General features: G+C 59.9%; 4 protein-coding genes and 1 non-coding gene across 5 annotated transcripts; 2 read left to right on the top strand and 3 right to left on the bottom strand.

Annotated features, from left to right (window-relative positions):
* Positions 1–1,199: 1,199 nt before the first annotated feature.
* ColSpa_10735 (inclusion body clearance protein IML2) lies at positions 1,200–3,512 on the top strand (the record flags this gene model as incomplete). Its single annotated transcript, XM_049276947.1, has 3 exons — positions 1,200–3,023; positions 3,044–3,144; positions 3,203–3,512. The coding sequence occupies 3 exons, from the start codon at positions 1,200–1,202 to the stop codon at positions 3,510–3,512; spliced, it is 2,235 nt and encodes a 744-aa protein (XP_049132904.1).
* A 197-nt stretch (positions 3,513–3,709) lies between these two features.
* On the bottom strand, positions 3,710–4,780 carry ColSpa_10734 (uncharacterized protein; the record flags this gene model as incomplete). Its single annotated transcript, XM_049276946.1, has 1 exon — positions 3,710–4,780. One exon carries the CDS (start codon positions 4,778–4,780, stop codon positions 3,710–3,712), a length of 1,071 nt encoding a protein of 356 aa, XP_049132903.1.
* A 1,009-nt stretch (positions 4,781–5,789) lies between these two features.
* On the top strand, positions 5,790–5,870 carry ColSpa_tRNA_280. The gene has a single exon. It is a non-coding gene; the product is annotated as a tRNA-Ser (tRNA).
* A 936-nt stretch (positions 5,871–6,806) lies between these two features.
* Positions 6,807–9,479, bottom strand: ColSpa_10733 (uncharacterized protein; the record flags this gene model as incomplete). The annotated part of the gene is made up of 1 exon (XM_049276945.1): positions 6,807–9,479. The coding sequence occupies one exon, from the start codon at positions 9,477–9,479 to the stop codon at positions 6,807–6,809; it is 2,673 nt and encodes an 890-aa protein (XP_049132902.1).
* Positions 9,480–15,390: 5,911 nt separating this feature from the next.
* ColSpa_10732 (uncharacterized protein) lies at positions 15,391–16,344 on the bottom strand (the record flags this gene model as incomplete). Its single annotated transcript, XM_049276944.1, has 1 exon — positions 15,391–16,344. One exon carries the CDS (start codon positions 16,342–16,344, stop codon positions 15,391–15,393), a length of 954 nt encoding a protein of 317 aa, XP_049132901.1.
* Between the last annotated feature and the right edge of the window lie 1,843 nt (positions 16,345–18,187).

The following is an 18,187-nucleotide window of genomic DNA, read 5'->3' as shown; positions in this document are numbered from 1 at the left end:
GTTTGACACGCACAACACAACTCACCCTACACACGCACCCATCTCCATCCCATCCCATCCATCTATCAAACCCCGTCCCATCCCTCGACCGGTGGACTCGCCGGCGCATAAACGAGAAGCCCTTAGCTCCAGCTCTAGGAACCCATCCGAGGCCGGTCAGTCGACTGCCGCCGCCGCCCCCCGCCTAAACATCCCTCCCCTCGTGCCCCGCGCCACACAGCGAGCAACCAAGTAGAGCTGGGTCTGGAATTTTGCTCCCTCATGCTTACAAGGCCGAATACGTGTGTCCCAGTTTGATGAGCTGTACACACTTGCGCACATACGCACACGCACACCTCTGACCCCGACACCGCCCACCTCAACTCACTCCCCTTACCTGTCAATGACGGCCCTTGCGAACGACTTGTCCGTCTGACGCTACTTGTGTCTCCAGGCCTCGCGGACTCTTCAGTACGTGCACCCCTGCTTGTTCAGCTGGAGCTCATTCGTCGTCGCTTAACTTGGCCTTGCACTACATGTACTCTACCATGCCTTGACCTGTCTTGCTCTCCTTCTCACTACATTCCCCATGCAGTTCTCTTACCTTCACTGCTAATCTGGCAACTCGTCCTCCACCAACAGCAGCCGGGTTTTCATCATCGGTAAAGCTCACTCAGCCTTGCTTGCCCATGACACCCAGCACATCTCACCTCCCTCTCGCCTGAGCTTCCCTTTCAGCATAGACCGACCCCACCGGCACGAATCTGTTGTTGTGCAGTAACGAGGTTGACCGCTTTCGGCTCTCAAGTTCCCCATCTCTCACTTTTAGCCTCACCTCTTTGTCTCTTGACCTTCCGGAGAGCCATTTATCGCACCTCGTGCCCATTTTAATTCCCACCACGGGTTGCCACAACCGCAGTGAAGCTCCGGACAAGGACCCTTCACTAGGCGTCATCGGCTAAGACGTCACTCTCTCGCCAATCGGCAGCTCAGATTCGGATCCTCGACCCGTGTTTCAGCGGCCACGTCTGTCGCCTGGGATCCTCGCCTCTTGTCAGCGACTCGCCGGAGCACTTCCGGTTACCAGCGGACCTCGCAACTCCGAAGCCCCGACTCAGCAGCGGCAAAAAAAAAAAAGGGCACGGGACAGCTTGTCTTTCTCTCAATTGAGATCGACCACGTTTTGGATACTCAATTCTCAGCCCTCATCACCCTTCACAATGAGCAGACTGGGCTCATGGTTCCGCTCGTCGGCCAAGGGGAGCAGCAATGCAAGCCCGGCCTCGTCGTCGGTCAACCTCTCCTCCAAGGAGCTGACCGCCAAGGAAATGGCCGATATCGAGGATGCGATGACGGCCGCGGCCTTCATTATGAACGACGACATTGATGGCGCCGAAGAGCGTCTGCGCAAGGGCGACTCGGCCTTTCACCAGCTGGGCTTGTCGATGACGACATTTCTCCGCTCCGTCCTGGGCTTTGAGAAGGAGGTCATGAACGAGGCCTCAAAACGGCTGGCCGACACCGAGGCCAAGGCGTGGGCGGACTACAAGAAGGCCGAACGTGAGGGACACGCCACGAGCAGCAGGATTTACCCGGCAGGGACCGAGTTCCTGCTCATCCACGCCGAGTCGCAGCTCATGGCGGCCGTCGTGGCCGTTCTCCACGAAAGTCTGACCGAGGCCCTCAAGGGCTTCTACAAGCTGCGCAAGGCGTTTGTCACGCTCGACGGCATCATGATGCAGGAGGCCAAGGCGTTGGAGAAGGACAAGGGGAAGGCGGACCCGCCCCCGCTGCGGCAACGGCTGAGCGAGGAGAAGATGCCCGGCAGCTTTGACGACGAAGAGTTTGTCGACCTGGACCGCAACGACGACAGCGACGCCGAGTTCGTCGACGCCAGCGAGGTGCCCAAGTCGGGGTCCGAGACGCCGGCGGACAAGAAGGCGAACGGCTCGGCGCCGGAGACGGCGGCTCAGGAGCTGGCCGCGCTGGACCTGAACTCGGGCACGTCGACGCCCGCCTCGGGCGACGCGAAGCTGGCGCCCCTGCAGGTGTCGTCGCAGATGGCCGAGGACTCGGACGCCGATCCCGGTGTTTTCTCCAACCCCGTGGACGCCTTCATCCACAGCGGCGCCAACATGTGCTTTGGCATGCTCCTCTTCATGCTCAGCATGGTCCCGCCCGCCTTCTCCCGCCTGCTGTACGTCGTCGGCTTCCGTGGTGACCGCGAGCGCGGCGTGCGCATGCTGTGGAAGAGCACCGAGTTCGACAACCTCAACGGCGCCGTTTCGGGCCTCATCCTCCTCGGCTACTACAACGGCCTTATGGGCCAGGCGGACATTACGCCGGCCGAGCGGGACTTTGACGCCGACGCCGAGATGGTCGGGTACCCGGCCAAGAAGTGCGAGGCGCTGCTGGCGTCGATGCGGACGCGGTACCCGGACTCGCGCCTGTGGCGCGTCGAGGAGTCCCGCGTCATGGCGCAGCAGCGCCGGCTCGCCGACGCGATTCAGCTGCTCACGACGGGCCAGGAGTCCAAGATGCGCCAGGTGACGGCGCTCAACTGCTTCGAGCTGGGGCTCGCCGCCATGTCGCACCAGGACTGGGAGCTGATGCAGAAGACGTTCCTGCGCTGCCTCGAGCTCAACGACTGGAGCCACACGCTGTACTACTACATGGCCGGGTGCGCGGAGCTCGAGCTCTACCGCGACGCGTTCCACGCCGCGAACAAGGACGAGGACGAGATGCGCCGGCGGAAGAAGAAGGCCGAGGAGCTGTTCCGCAAGGCGCCCACGGTGGCCGGGCGCAAAAAGTTCATGGCGCGCCAGCTGCCGTTCGACACCTTCATCACGCGCAAGATCCAGAAGTGGGAGGAGCGCGCCAAGGAGTTCAAGGTCGACCTGGCGGACGCCGTGGCCGTCAGCCCCGCGCAGGAGATGGTCAACCTGTGGAACGGCACCAAGAGGATGAACGACGAGGAGCTGCACCAGTCGGCCAGGAGCCTGGGCTGGGAGCGGTGCACCCTGCCGGCCGAGGTGCTGGACAAGGTCAAGAAGACCCCGACGAGGCTTCCATCCGGTCCATCAGCCTGGCGGCCATCTTCAGGACCCTCGGACGGTTCGAGGAGGCAAGGACCATTCTCCAGACTGAGGTCTTGAACGCAGACAGGTAAGCTGCCCCCCTTTCTTCTTTGCCAGGAGGCATCCCGAAGCTAACAACAACGCAGAGCCGCATTCAAGGGCCCCACAAAGGACGAGTACACGATGCCCATGGCGCACTACGAGATGGCGGCCGTGGCCTGGTTCGAGGGGTGCCAGCCGGAGAAGCGCACGGCGACGGCGGACGAGCCGACGGACGCCGAGGGCCAGGCCAAGGCCGTGGCGGACTACCGCAAGAAGAAGACGGCCGAGTGCCAGGAGTGGCTCGACAAGGTCGTCGCGTGGGAGGCCTTCGTCTTCGACGCCAGGCTGGGCATGCGCGTGCAGGCGGCGCTGGAGACGCTCAAGTGGTTCAAGCGGAAGAACGCATGGGCATAGAAGGGGCGAGTTCAGACGACAAGGGAGCCCTTTGGGCGCATTTCCGGATCCAGGCCCTTTACGCGCGGGGGGGTGATGAGAGCGGGGGGGGTTGTAGACTTTTGTTTTCGTCGGTATATATATATATATATACTTAGACGCCGTTGACTATGGGGGTATCCTCGGAAAGAACATGTAACAAGAAAAACTACTGCATTTTACCGCCAGACCAAAACAAAGCCATTTCCGTTTGCAACCAAACGAGACGAGCGGGCACCGCCCACCCCTCTCAACCGCTCTTCTTGGCCCTGCGACCCCGGCCTTTCTTGAGCTCCTGGATCCCGTCCTGCAAGAACCCGGCGCCGCTGCCGGCAGCCCTCTCCCCGCGTTCCTTGACGCGGTGCTTGTCCGCCTCGGCGCGCATGTCGTCGACGACGTCCTGCCCCTGGCTCGTCCCGTGCGCCCAGTCCAGCACCCCCACGCGCCGTAGTTCCCGGCCCCCCGCCGGCGTAGTGGATCGCCGTGCGGCGCGTGATGCCGCCCATGACGATGCCCGGGACGACGCTGTACCCGGACATGGCCATGGTCTCCTCGACGGTGCAGAAGCCGACGAACAGGAAGTACGTCAGCAGGTGCGGGCGCAGGGCCACGGCGGGGAGGAAGACGGGCGCGACGCGGTGCAGGAGGAAGGGGAGCGGGTGGTCGGCGAAGAGCATCAGCGAGAAGGGCGGCGCGGCGCGGGCGTGGGCGTACGAGGCGTGCAGCTTGGCGAGGCGGCCACCGCGGCGGGCGTGGAGGAGGCGCGTGTGGAGGTAGTAGGTCAGGACCTCGCGGGCGGCGACGAGGAGGGCGATGTGCTTGAGGAGCTGGAAGGGCAGGGGCAGGGCGGTGGAGGCGCGGAAGAGGGGTTCGCGGAAGTAGGAGGCCCAGGCGAGGCTCACGCCGCCCTCGACGCCGGCGGCCAGGGCGAGGTTGAAGAGGGCCAGCAGTAGGGTCCGGAGGAGGGTGGGGCCGTGGGTGGGCGGGAGGGCGGAGGCGCCGGCGGTCTTGATGGACTCGGCGATGGAGGGGATGAGGGTGTCGAAGAGGAGGAAGACGAGGGAGGGGAGCAGCCAGAGGACGAGGCGGAGGGCGAGGACGCCGACGAGTTGGACCTTGAGGGGGCCGTGGGAGAGGACGAGGGTCGTCCAGGTCATGTAGAAGAAGAGGAGGTTGAGGGAGGTCGTCCAGGAGGTTACCGAGGGGGCGAGGAAGTAGGAGACGATCGGGAGGGAGAGAAGGATGTCCATGTTGAGGTTTGGTTGTTGGTTCCTGGGCTTGTGGTATTGAAGTGAGATGGCGGATGAGTGAAGCGGCAGCGACTGAGCTGGGTATAAGTGAGCCGCGGATACTGGAAGGGCTGGTGTTCAGCGAACAGCTCAAAACCGAGGTGTTCAAATTATCCAAGGGCAAACGTAACAAAAGATTCTACGACTCGCAAAAAAAAAAAAAAAAACCCCTCCTTGTATTTGCGACAGAACCGGGCCGTTGGATATTGCAAGGACGTGGACAAACAAGCATCGAGGCGCACGTTGCCAGCCATGACGTAGGACGGTCGCATGGGTGCGCAGAGTGCTGCGTCCCACCTGGGACTAGCGCCAGAGCTGTACCAAACAGGAAGGTTCACAAGTTGGAGGTACGGGACGAGCAGCCTCGAAGAAAAGCAGTGGTAAGCGCATGGATTCCGTTTCAAGCATGTATTGGTATTACCAGAGTGCATTGTCTTGCCAGCGCACGGCCGGTCGGAATACCGACGTCGACACGGAGATGGGGACCCACCAGACCCCGACTCGACGGTCCGGCTCCGGAGGGGGACCTAATCGATGGCGGCATGGCTATCCTCAAGGGGGCTAAACTTTGCATCACGCCGTCTACACCTCCAGCTTTACATGGAACTCGGTCATGGCTCGTTTCCTGGAAGACGGGAAAAGTAAAAAAGCAATAAGGAAGGCGGGAAAAAAATCAAGGGAAAACCCCTGGTCAGATGTAAACACAAACTGGGCGTTGCACAAAACACAAAAGAACGCAGCAGCCCATCCACAAACCAAACTCTAGCCGGCAGCGGGCCCAGCAGCCAAAGTACCGCGGAAACTTATGGAGCCCCCCCAAAGGCCACCCAACGAGCGATCTCGATGTAAGACACACGCACACCGCAACCTCGCAGCCCCATCGTGCCCACAAGTCGAGAAACCCCCTCCCCCTGGCGTCAAGGCAACCTAGTCCCAAACAGGGCATCTTCTCTTCAACAATCAGCAATCAGGCGAAGTGCCAGAGTGGTTAATGGGTGTGCCTCGAAAGCACATGGCTTCGGTCGCGCAAGTTCGAATCTTGTCTTCGTCGATCTCTTTTGCCTTTTTTGTCGGGCTGGGGTGTCTGTTCGAGTTGATGGTTGTTTCCCTTGGACAAGGGATTAGGCGTTGCATCGGCACTGCTGCTTTTTGGTGTTTCTACCAACCCGACTCCCACTGAACAGCCCAGGGTGTTGATTGTATTCGCCGACGAGACATCCACGTCCAACGTCAACTCATTAGTGTCTTGACTTGTACAATGTAACTAATCGAGCATCACACACTGAATCCCGTCTACTCGTATTCTTGGTTTTTCGCCTGCGAAACTAGTGCACTCGGCTCTTCGTGGCCCAGCATCACAACTAGGGTTCCTACACCGACGAGGTTCCGCGCCGGTTGCTCTGTACTTAATACAAAATCGTTCAGTGACATCACAACCTTCAAGACCTACCGGGCAGTCAGCACAAACCCACACTCGAAAAAAGGACAAAACGTTGTGAAGTCCACAAAGGAGATCATATTAACACATTACTCGGCGTCTGCCCGCGATCCGCAACGCGCGTGGCAGCCCGATGCTGTACTACTACTACTATATACTGCATGCAAAAAGCCTGTGCAAACACCACTGCCGGCACTTCTCATAAAATTTCCCAGTTCGCCGCCGGTCCTGGTCTTTATCCGCGGCTTCGTCCACCCAAAGCTCGCAATCTCCCCAGGACACGTCCGCCCATCCCAGAAGCCTCCAGACGCGCTCGACGCCGATGCTGTACAAAAGTGGTATTCGACACAAGAAATCATACATGGCCGCCGCCTCGACGTATTATAAAAGTTCCCCCCTACGTGGGTGTGGATATAAAGCAAAGCGTAGGTAAAAATCGTAAATGGATCAAGGTCGTTCAAAAGATGTCCGAAACATGGACTGACTGCCAAAGCGGCTCCGATCGGCGGTCATCTCCAACAATCGCCGCGTCAGACTCGCATCTCCGCCTCACCGCGTCCCGGTCTTCCGTCCGCGGTCGTCCTTCTTGGTGGCACGCAGCCAGTCGTCCCATTCCTTGCTAATCTCCATGAGCACGGCGCCCATGACACTGGCGCTGGCCATCAGGCCGTGGCCCTCGCCCTCGAGAACGCGGACCTCGCACCGCTTCATCGTCTTCCCGAGCCACTTGACGTTCTCAACCGGCACACGCGTGTCGCGGCTGCCGTGGTGGATCACGACGGGCCGTGTAATGTCAACATATCGGAAACCAATGGTGTGCCTGCGTTCCAAGCAGACCAGCAGATCGACGGCGGGATTGGCGCCCGTCGTCGCCAGCTCCCAGATGGCATGCGTCAGCCTGCCGTCGTAGATGGTCTGGCGCTCCTTGTCCATCAGCGCGTCCGACGCGGCGGCCAGGATCTGCGCATCGGCATCAAAGTGCCCCTGCGCCGAGGCCGTACCATTCGGTCGAATCCTGTCCATGTTCTCCATGGCCGTCGGCGCTGGTCTTCCTGACAGGTCGTCGCCGGTGCTGGTGTGGTCGTACAGGCCCAGGTTTTCCCTGTCGAGGTGGGGCGTCGTGTCTCGCTTGCTCCCTTGCGTCGCTGGGGTGTCCCGGCCAGTTGTCACAGTGGACTTGCGCTTGTTCCGTTTGGGGGTCTTTGGTAGCGAACTCGTAATGGAGCTGCTCGTTGCCGACATGAAAGAGCTATTGGCAGCCTTCAAGAAGGTCGCGGGGAGCGCCCGCAAGATCCGTTGCGAAGTCGGAATCGCGTTGGTCGGCGGGAGTGCCTGTGACGTGCCAAACACGTTCATCTGCGAAGGTGGGATCCACGGCGCAAGCAGATGGATCTTGCCACGGATGTGCTGGGGCATCCGGAGGGCAGTCGCCAGCGCGTAAATGGCGCCGGCGGAGTGGGCGAGTATGGAAAACTTTGTAATCTTCAGGGCCTGGCAAATGGCGTAAACGTCGTCGGGCCAGCTGAGCGGCGTCGCGGTTCCGTCAGCGTACGCCTCGCTGTCGCCCACGCCGGGCCTGTCGGGGGTAATGAGACGCAGCTTCAGCGTCAACGCGAGCTCGTCGTAGAATCCCGTGATGTATCTCGTCAGCCCCATGCCCACGCAGCAAAAGACAGCAGAGCCGTCTGAGTCTCCCACTTCGGAAAAGGAAATGACCCGGCCCGTCTGCGGGTGTCGGATCTTTTGCGACAGTCGAGGAGAGCACAGATACGACTCGACCGCGTCGTCAACGGAGTCTGCACTGCGAGGGCGCTCGTACCCGGCGGGCATGCTGTTGCGGGTGTCTGGCGATGCTGCGGCCGAGCTCCGTGACCGGGCTGGCTCCTCTCCCTTGGGAGCCAATGGCTGCGAGAGCCGCTTGAGCCTGGAACTGCTGCGCTTCAGCTTGAGGGTTTCGCCTGCGTCCGCCACATCGCGCGCCGATTTCCGTCTGTTTCGGTCGGCCATCAGTTCGTCGCGGCGACGGCCCTGAGCCACAGCCGGGAACGGCGCGCCGTCTTCGATGTCCTCCTCAACCAACGGTCCGGTTGTCGCCCGGAAGTCTTCCGTGTGTCTGGACTGGAACAATGGACGGCTGAAAGACCTCATGGACGGATCGGCCGAGACCCTCGCCAAGTCATTCTCGGAGGCGTGGCGAGCCAAGTATTTCCGCCGCGATGCCTCGCCCGACAAGGTCTGCTCCTCGCCCTCGAATATGATGTCGTTGTTGCTGTTGGCGCTCTCTCTCTTGGACCGCGAGGATCTCACCGATCCTCTCTTCGCGTTGGCCCCCGTCTTGAAAAGCGACGAATCGCGCGTGGGGATCGATCTGGGACTGGCGGTTGGATCCAGGCTCGAGTTCGGGCTCGCCATCTCGTGCTTGCGGGGGCGTTCCCGCGTGGGTGTTTCCAGGGGGTGGTGGGCGGGCTCTTCGCGAATGGGCGTCTCGGCGAGGAAGGGGTCTGGTCGGAGGGTGGCGGTCGTGAAGCTGTTGGAACTACGTTCGCCGATGCTCGCGCGCTTCTTTTCTTCCTTTTCTCGTAGCCGCTCCTTGGAACTCATGTACATCAAGCCCCTGTGGCTTCTGCCCTGCTTCCTGCCCCAGCTGTCGAGCGAGCCTTGTCGCCTGAGTTCCGGGGTTGGCGCGGAACCGCGTTCTATCGAAAGATTGCCTATACTGTGGGCATCGTCCCGCGATCCAAAGGAGCCTTTCGACGAGGGCCGCGAGGTATTCCGCAAGAGGGACTTGAGGCCACCGGAGGCGTCGCGAGCAGGGGATTTGGGAGCGGTCAAGGGCGACAAGCCAGAGGGCGGTTTGGCGGTGCGGATGACGGGGGCGGCAGCAGCGACTTCGTCAAGGGAGACGTCGTCCGTTCGGAGGTTCTCGGTCGAGGGTTGCTGGAAGGCGCCGTAGTCGACGCCGAAGCTGCCTTGGCGAGGGGTTATGGGGACGGCCAAGGTCGGTGGGCTGCGCTCAAAATGCTGGTCGGCTGGCTGGGATATCACGGACAGGCTGGTGATGAGGGAAGAGATGACCTCGGGCGAGCTGGGAACGGCGTCGGCAGCAGCGCGGCGGGACGGAGGTGGGAGAGAGCGCCGAGGCGGGTGAGGTTCAGGGGTTTGTGGGTTTCGATAGCGGTGGGGGATAGGGGGTATTGTGTTTGGATCGTGGTGGCTGTCCATGGTGACGAACGGAAAGAGGGAGGAGGCGGGCAATCGACTGGCGGGCTGCACGACGACGGACGACGGCACAGGGGCCAGCCTCAGGATTTCTCAGGAGAGGGCACGGAACCGTTGCTACCGGCGTAGCGGGTGGCAGGAGGAGGCAAGGACCGCACACTGCAGACGACTGCTGCAGGATCGAGTAGCAGCGAGGGAGTCGTACAGAGGGAGTACTTCGTTCGTACAAACAAGCCAGCCCCAGGAGGGTCCGGGTGACTGCGACCGTGACTGGCCCACCAGGGGAAAAATCAATGGGAACTGCTGAGCTTAGGGCGGCCGCGGACCCCCCTCCTTTACGGTGCTTCAATCGGGAGCCGGGCGACACCACAAGCGTAGGATTGTGGGAATTGTTGCTTCTGGAATCAGCGGCAGGCCGCGGTTGATGGCCCTGTAGCGGTCGCTAGCACGCGTAGCGGAGAGGCAGGGCGTGGCCAAGCCAAACAAATGTGTCGGCACAGGCACGCACGTACGCACGGGGCAGGGTTGGTGCAGGTACGCGGCGCGGTAGATTGGGCGTGGTCAGATATAGGATAGGGACGTTGACGGACGAGGAAAGGCGCGGCGAAGGATGGTGGAGAGGACCAGAAAACCGAGCGAGGAAGGGCGCGTCCAGCGTCCAGTAGCAGCAGGGTCCGGCGTGCCTCTGGGATCATGCAGGGTGACCAGCGGCGGCGGCGGCGGCGTCGTCGTCGCACAAAAAAAAAGCCAAGTAGCTGCAAGGTACTGGGTGCGTACTGCAGCGTCACCAGTGTGCCGTGTCGATGGAGTGAGGGGACTGAAGGTATGGGTATAGCGGGTTCGTATGCAATGCGTTGCCGCAGCTGCAGGCAGGGCGAAGCGGAGCGCGTTGGGATGGTGTCTCTATCTCCTGGGCGGGTTTGTCTCGACTTGTCTCGACGTCTCGCGTTGATGGACCGAGAGAGGAACTCATGGGAAGGGGACCGTGCTCTCTCCCTTTTCTTCTTTGTCGGGAAAGTGCTGCGTCTGTCCTTTTTGGGGAATCTTGTCTGTCACCTTTCCTTGCTCTCCGTTGGGCTGGATTAGACGATCAAGAGAGGGGAGGGGTGCGCGTGTGTGGCGGATAGACGGTTGGCACCCTCCAAAGTCGAGGCAGAGTCGCTTGGCTGGTTGTTGGTTGGGCTTGGACTTGGACTTGTCGTCTTGGTTGCTTGGAGCGACTGACAGGCGGATATTTCTTGCTTCTTTTTTATTTTTGCCCGCCTTTGCTGAATCGGGGATGGACTCGGTGGAGAGCGAGGGAGGGAGGATCTGTTCGAAAGAGAGGGGGTGGTCGGACGGGGAAAGGAAGAAAAGGAAAACGTGATGGAAGCGCAGGAAGACGTGGGAAAGCAAGAAAGACTCAGGGTCGCATGGACGACGGGGGGGACGGCGGCCTAAACGGCGCAAGGCACGGAAGGGCAGTGCGTGGCGTTGCCCGTCGGGGGGTCGTGAAGAAGGAGCCGGCGCGAAGGGTGACAACTGGGAAATGGACGGGAGCACGATTCGGGCCCTATGGAAATTGGCGATGGCGCTTCGTCTCACTTCACACCGCAAGGTACAGAGTGATAATGTTGGGGTCCAGCTGCTGCTGCTGCTGCTGCTGCGTATGGTGGCTGGCGACTGGAGAAGGCGTCTTCACACGGCTGCCGGTAATAATTATTAGCCCGCCAGAATAACATTAATCGATGACCGAACTCGTCGCGCGCCCACACCCCCCTTTTGCGCTGCAAAGTCACGTCCGTCTCCTTCGTTGCATTAAAGAAAGGGTTGCGCGGTACGACATAACCAGGGACAGCCGTGCAATGCTGCGTGCACATCACACAGGACCGCCGAAGCAGACAACGGACGGATCGACGAATCAATACGCCTGCGCGCGAATGAAAAAGAAGATTAATCGAGCCCAGGGGAATGGGAGAGGACGGAGCGCAGATGGAGCGCAGGGATGGTGCGAGATTGGATTGGACGGGATAGGTAGAAGACCGGACGGGACGGGATTAGGCAAGAAAAAAAGGAGACGAGAAGGTAAGGCAGGCAAGCAGGGTAGGGAGGGATGGGATATGACGAAGGCACGGAAGGTGGATTGGATGGCTTTGGATTGGGATTTGGATTGGGAAGGTAGGAAGGGGTCCGTGAACAGCGGACCGGACGCCCGTTCAATATGGCAACTACACCTCTTTCCCCCGTGACCTACCAACCTACCAACTGGTGACCCTGTGAAACGCTGAGGAAGAGGGAGAGAGAGCCGACAATCTCGGAGAATAAGGACGGCAAGAAACCTGACGAGGCCGAGGAAAACGACGAGAAGAAACTCACCAACGACAGGGGAAAAAAACAAAAAAACACAACAAAAAAAAATGTCCCCAGCCAACCCCTCCAGTTGCAAATCCCAATCCAGGCGCACGGGACCCAAGGAGCGGGGGGGGGGGGGGGGGGGGGGGGGGGGGGCTGTCAACAGGGGCGCTCTGAGCCAGAATGTTGGCAGAAAAAAGACCCGAAGGAAGCACCGGTTGCGCCCAAGCCCCGATTGCCAACGCCCGCAACGTGGACGACGATGTTGACGCTTTGGGGGAGGGGGTTCGATGTCGTCTGTCTGTCGTCTGTCTGCCGGCCACGAGACCAAACCCTGCATGACAGGCACGTCAGCTTGGACCCCCTACACCCGGCAGACCGTTTGCTCCGGCCCCAAGGGAAACAGACAACAACATTCAACAACAAACAACACAGCGGCAGCGGCAGTCGACAACGCCGGGCAATGACCACCACGTTCCTGACGGTCCAAGGGTTCGACTTGGCCCCCCCTCCCCCACCTGGTCCCGAGCTCCGGGCATTGGCCAATCCAAGCTGCAGGGCCGTGGTCCCCTCTTGCGCGGCCCGGTGCGGATACCTAGAGGGGGCCCTGTTGGTGGGACAAGGGACGGGAGCGGGGACCAGCACCCGAGGCGGTGGGTTGCAGGAGCTTCGAGCTGGGCAAGGCCGAGAGAGAATATGCGTGAAGATGGAGGCAGCAAACAAAGCGACGGAGGGCAAACCGCTTGGTATGACGCCAGAGGCACCAGGCAGGCAGGCTTTGTTCCAGCCGGATCTCTTGACCACGCGGTGGAGGGGGAGGGGGGCTTCCGGGGCGCGCCGGGGCCTTTCGGCTGCCGAGACTGCGCCGGACAGAAGAGGATCCGGAGAAAGCCAACCATGGAATCAACGAAAGATTGCCGACTCACCCATGCGTAAGCAATGTGCTTTGAACGACGCCCCGGTATGCGAGGCGGTATATGCGATGAATGACCAACGGAGTGAAACCTGGTTTGAGCGGCCGGAGGGCGCGAGGGGGGCACGTCGTGCGTAGGCGATTTCGTCCAAGTCGCGCGAGATTCTGAGACGCGCTGATGCAGCGCTCGACGTCGAAGAGAGCGGACGGCGACGTCGGGACCTCCCTATATACCATCCCACTCCTCACTGGGGCCCTGCAGCGACATGTGAGGGGGTTCCGTCTGCCATCCTCTCCCCCCTCGGTGTCTCGTCCCACAAGGCGCCCATCCCTTAGCTGCATCGTCCTGGCTGCCCGACGGCGCGCCGCGTATGGTCATCTCCCGCGTCCCTACGCCGCACTACGCCCTGCGCATGCAGATGTCTCACTGGGGGTCCCGACCAACGAAACGCGACGCACACGTCGGAGAGCAGACGGGCTTGCCCCGACCTTGCGGATGTTGTCGTGCTCACCCAGCTCGCCCAGCTTGGCTGCATGCCGCGCGACGGCCTCGACATCGTTTGGAGCTCCAGATCGTGAGCACATCTCTAGAACCTGCCGGCAGCAACGTGTCGAAGCAGCCTTTACAAAAGAGTGAACGCTGAGCCTCGCACCCCATCATGTGAAAGACCCGAGATGCCCGCTGCCGACCAAGGCAAGCTAAGCTGCACCTGTCAATCAAATCGAGAGGTCGTGGTGTCTCCCGGATGTGCAACATCGCGCCGGCAGCGTCACACGTCGCACCCCGCTTCGGTAGCGAGTTCGATCACCACAGACAGTAAGCCCAGCGGCCACCATACCGACGCCGTGTTCATGCTATCAACTCCCATCCATCGCAAGTAAGCCGAGTCACGCGTGCGCAGTGCTAGCTGACCCGGCATTTTCGGCCGCACTCGCAGAATATCATCGTGATGGCGGGCAGTTTCCTGTAGAGTTCGTTGCACGGGGATCGGCGCGCCCCCTGTCTGAAGGCTGTCTCGCTACCAAAAGCAAGAAAATGGGCGGACGGGCCCGTATCGACACCTATGTGTGATTCGGGTTACGAGGCCACTCCACGCCGTCCGCAAGGGGGTCCTTATTATGTTTCCATGTCGATAAACCGGGCCAGGATCGTTGAGGGATGTTGTACGTGGTAGTACCTATCCAAGGCCAAGGTAAGGAGCTACTTGACTAAGCAATCAGCTCCCCTTTGTGGAAAGTCATCGGCAGGGTACAGTCATCACGTCACTTCAAGCATATAAACAATCACAGGCGAATAGTTGGGAACCAATCATGAGGTGGCCGATTTTCTCATTACCTCGCCCAGACGAGGGCTCAAGCCGGTCGAGGGCCGATCCGCTAGGGAAAGCCCCGACGAAGTAGATCGTCAAGATATCTATCCATCGCCAGCTATATCGCAAAAGCAGAAACCGATGCAGACCGCGCGTACCGTCCTCCAGAAAAAAAATCAATCACCCAGGGACAAAATGAGATCCTCAAAACATGTGTCAAGCTTGTCCATTCTGACATGTTTTGTTTGTTGCGTGGGAGATGTTCCGTTTTTTGTTGTGTGTTGTTGTGGGTTTGGCGTGGCGAGCCAAGAGAGAAAGAGGGGGCCGTATGAAGCGTCCGAGCCTGTTGTTCCTTGGACGTTGTTGATTGTACAGGATTGCCTCCCCCCTTTCTGTGTTCTCGGCCTGCCCTGGAGTCGAGGGCGGGCACATCCCGTGTTGCCTCTCGACATCCGTATATCAAGGAGAAAGACAATGACAGGAAAAACACAGTCTGTATGGTTGCTGGCACCATGCTGATGTGTGCCCCCGGTATGTCTAATACCGAATGAAAACGCCAGGTTCCTTTCAAAGGAGAGATGAGAGTTGTGAAGAGTTGCACCGCCCCCGTGGGCTAGGTCCCCAAGAAGGTCGAGTATTTGTCAAGTGACCAAGCTTGGTGCTGGGGGTGGTGTCTTTTTTTTATTTGTCGTTTTTGTGTTTTTGGAAAAAAAAAATCAAAAGGCAGCAAGTTTCTCTCGCTTCGTTTATCCTCTCTTTTCTCTCTGATGAGCCGTGAGACTTCCGTTCGCCGCCACCTACGAGTGAACGTGGAGCAGGTACTAGCCAAGTCTCAGAGGGTGAAACGCCAGTGATGGGGGAGAACAAAATCGCCAAGGCCTGCGTGCTGTAGTCCTGTATCGGGCATCTTCTTGGCCCAGGGATGCTGAAGAGGAACAAGTGTGAAAGAAGAGCGGGAGGAGTGTTCGTTTGCGGTGGGTATTAATCCTCTCCGGCTCCGTTAAAACCACCAGAAAGGTATTCGGCCAACCTCGGTGAGAAGTGGAGATGGGTTTTCCAAGAAAGAAAAGACAGCTCCCGAATGGTGTTTTTCCAATCTGGTGTGGGAGAGAGGGGAGAAAGTGACGTGCCAGCAAAACGAGAAATCAGACCTCCTTGGGATCGCGGTTCTCATACAACCTCCTTTCCATTGTGATGCAATTCCCCGAAGGCCAAAAAGGACCAAATGATACAAGAGCAAAAAAACAGCTCGTGGTTTAACGCCGTGGTGATACCATGCTCGCTTTATAATTGCACATGTGTTTTTGAGACGTCCGGTCCGAGTCAACTCGAAGGCCGGCGTTCAACAAAAAAAAACCTCTCAGACGGTCTTGGGTGTTCGCGCGTTACTGTGGTCGATAACGTCGTCGAGGTGGTTGCACATGGCCACGAACAGGTCGAAGAAAAGCTTGCTGCCGCCTTGCTCCATCTCGGCCTGCATGGTTCCGCTCCTCTTGAATGTCTTGCGACACCGGATGATCAGGGCGAGGTAGTGAGCGCGCAGCCGCGAGTCCGAGTCGGGGGTGTGGGCGTAGGCGTACTGGGCGGAGCGCAAGATGGTGCCGACGTCGATGCCGGTCTGCAGGCCCTGCTTGCGCAGAGCCAGGCGCTTGAGCTCCTCAAGCCCGTACCGCTCCGCGGCACAGTAGATGACGGTGTCGCGGAGGATGTTCTGCTCGCAGCTCGCGACGTAGATTGTCGCCTCACTCGGCGTGTTTGCCGTTGTGGGTGTGGGGGGCATGGCGGCTGCGCGGCCACCTCTGTTGTATTCGGCGGGGTTGGGGGAGGTTTGAGGAGTTCCTCTAACAGCGTCCTCGAGCTCCCAAGAGTTGCGGTGCCTGTTGTGCATGAGGCGGGGGTAGTAGTCACCCTTGTAGAGGTACTCGAGAACGGAGGAGAAGATCTCGGGTTCTTCGTCAGGGAGGGAGATCCTCTTGCTCTGCGACTCAAAGAACTGTCCCCGGCAGGCGGCCTCGAAGAAGGGCGACTGGAAGAGGACGTCTTCGTGAGCGGCGAACAGCCGGCCCTCTCGGCCGACGGTCAGAGTGACGATGGGCGAGGGGGCCACGGACTTGTTGGCCGCCTTGGCCGACTTTGTCTGTTGCGGCGCGGGGACGGCCGGCGGGGCCATGGCGGGTCTGTTGTCCGTCACGGACTGTTGCATCTTCGACATTTTCTGGGGGTCCCGGATCGAGCTCGACTTCTTCAGCCTCGACGTCTTGTCGACGCGGACGTTGGGGTCTTGCGACCTGAACGTGCGCTTGAACAACGACATGACGGCTGTCGGTTGTGGTAAAGAGGGGTGGGATCTGAAGAAGTTTATGTTGTCGTAGACGTTTGTTGTGGTAGGGAATGTGAACTCGAATGGGGACGATAGAGAGTGAAAGACAAGAAACCTGGATCGATAGAGGACGCGTTGCCCAGGGTCCTTATATGCCTTTGTCTCTGAGATAGGAAGACTTGTAGAGAGTGACGAAGAGAGCGAATAGAGGAGAAGGGGGAATGACGAAGGAGGGCGAGGAGGACGAGGGGGGGTGGTGGTTCGGAGGGGGGGAGAGAGCGTGAGTGAGAGAAGTGAGGGACGAGTGACACACAAAAAGATTGACTGGGGGTCCGGGGTGGGAGATGTCTCCTATGGAGAAGGGATTCAGTAACGAACGACCCAAGGAGATATTCCCAACTGCAACTTTGCGACCCTTTTTTGGTTGTGAGTGAAGGGGGGGGAGGGGGAAAACCAGAGGGAAGAGGGGTGGATGCGGAGGGGGACCCTTCTTATTTATAGCGTGCCGTGAAGTTGGTGATGTTTTTCCCGCGCCCCGACTCTTTACCTCTTCTTCGGAGGCGTGTCATTGGCTGCCGCCAGCCCAACCGCCGCATTTTTTTTGGAGTGGTGCCCAGGCAGGTAGTGCGTTGGTGAAGAGCCGCACCATGATAGGACAGAGGCACGGTAACCCAAGGTACACACCTCGAGGTAGGCGGGACAATGACAGGGTAGACGGGCTGGCGCGCGTTGCTGACGTTGGAACCTCTTCTGAACGTCTGTGAACGCTGTTTGGCGGGAAAGCCTACAGGCGACAGCAGGAGAACCGGGCAGACATGGACAGCCCAGGCAGGCATCGCCGCCTAACGCCTACCAGTATGGAACGCCAGTGACTTCACTGGAGGTACATGGAGTGAGGCACTCGGGATCGAGGAGGGACACCTCCCGATTCGACTCGACTCTGTACAAGTCACAATGGTACCGTACCTCCTCCTAGCACATGCGAGGGTACGTACCTACCTTATCCGCCAACCGCCAGCGCCTCTCTCCAACCGGGGGAGCAGCCGCTAACGCGCACCTAATTCCCATTTGCCTTAACACAGAGAACACTGCCCGGACAGTGGGCTGAACCAACTCAGCCAGGCCAAGGAGGGGGAGGTATCGGTACGAAGTGGAGGCGGCCTGACGGCCCCTGAACGGTCACCGGTCCTGGCTCCTGGGGCCAGACCAGACCTCCCCCCCTTCCGTCCCTCCTCCGATCCCCGAGACGGCTCCCGCCCGGTGCGTTGGCAGCAAAAAGGTACATCTGCCATGTACCTCACCTCGTCTTCCCAGGGGGGGGGGGCGTTGCGTCGGGAATGGCGGCCCAAGGTCTTCGACCGCAAGACACCTCACCATCGTCGCATGCGTTGTCGCCAGTCGCGCACGTGAGGGCGTCGCAACGCGGGGCTCGCTGAATTGCGGAAGTTGGCTTCTCGTTTCCCTCATCGACGCCTCAGGACTTCCCCGCGACACCTTACAACGACCCTCGTAGACGCTGAGAGAAGTCGCGAGAAGGGCGGCCGAGACGCTGCTTGATGGTGTCATTGGCCGATGCCCCATGCCGAGTACTGATACCCCGAGCGCCCAACAAAGATTCGTGCTCGATCAGGTACCCGGGCCAATTTGTGCCAAACTGCCAACTCATCGGCGGCTCAACCTCTGCCGTTCCGGTTGGTGTGTTTGTCGTGTGGGCTTGCTGCGCATGGTTGCCATGGTTGCTCTCTACGTTCGTCCTTGCAGGATCTGGAAGCTCGAGACGATGCAACTCGCTCCCCTCATCGACTGTCTAGTTTGTCTTCATCCTGAATGGCCCGGG

The sequence above is a fragment of the Colletotrichum spaethianum genome, assembly GCF_022836535.1.
Source record: "Colletotrichum spaethianum MAFF 239500 DNA, contig38, whole genome shotgun sequence".
Classification (NCBI taxonomy): domain Eukaryota; kingdom Fungi; phylum Ascomycota; class Sordariomycetes; order Glomerellales; family Glomerellaceae; genus Colletotrichum; species Colletotrichum spaethianum.
This window is presented reverse-complemented; position numbering and strand designations above follow the sequence as displayed.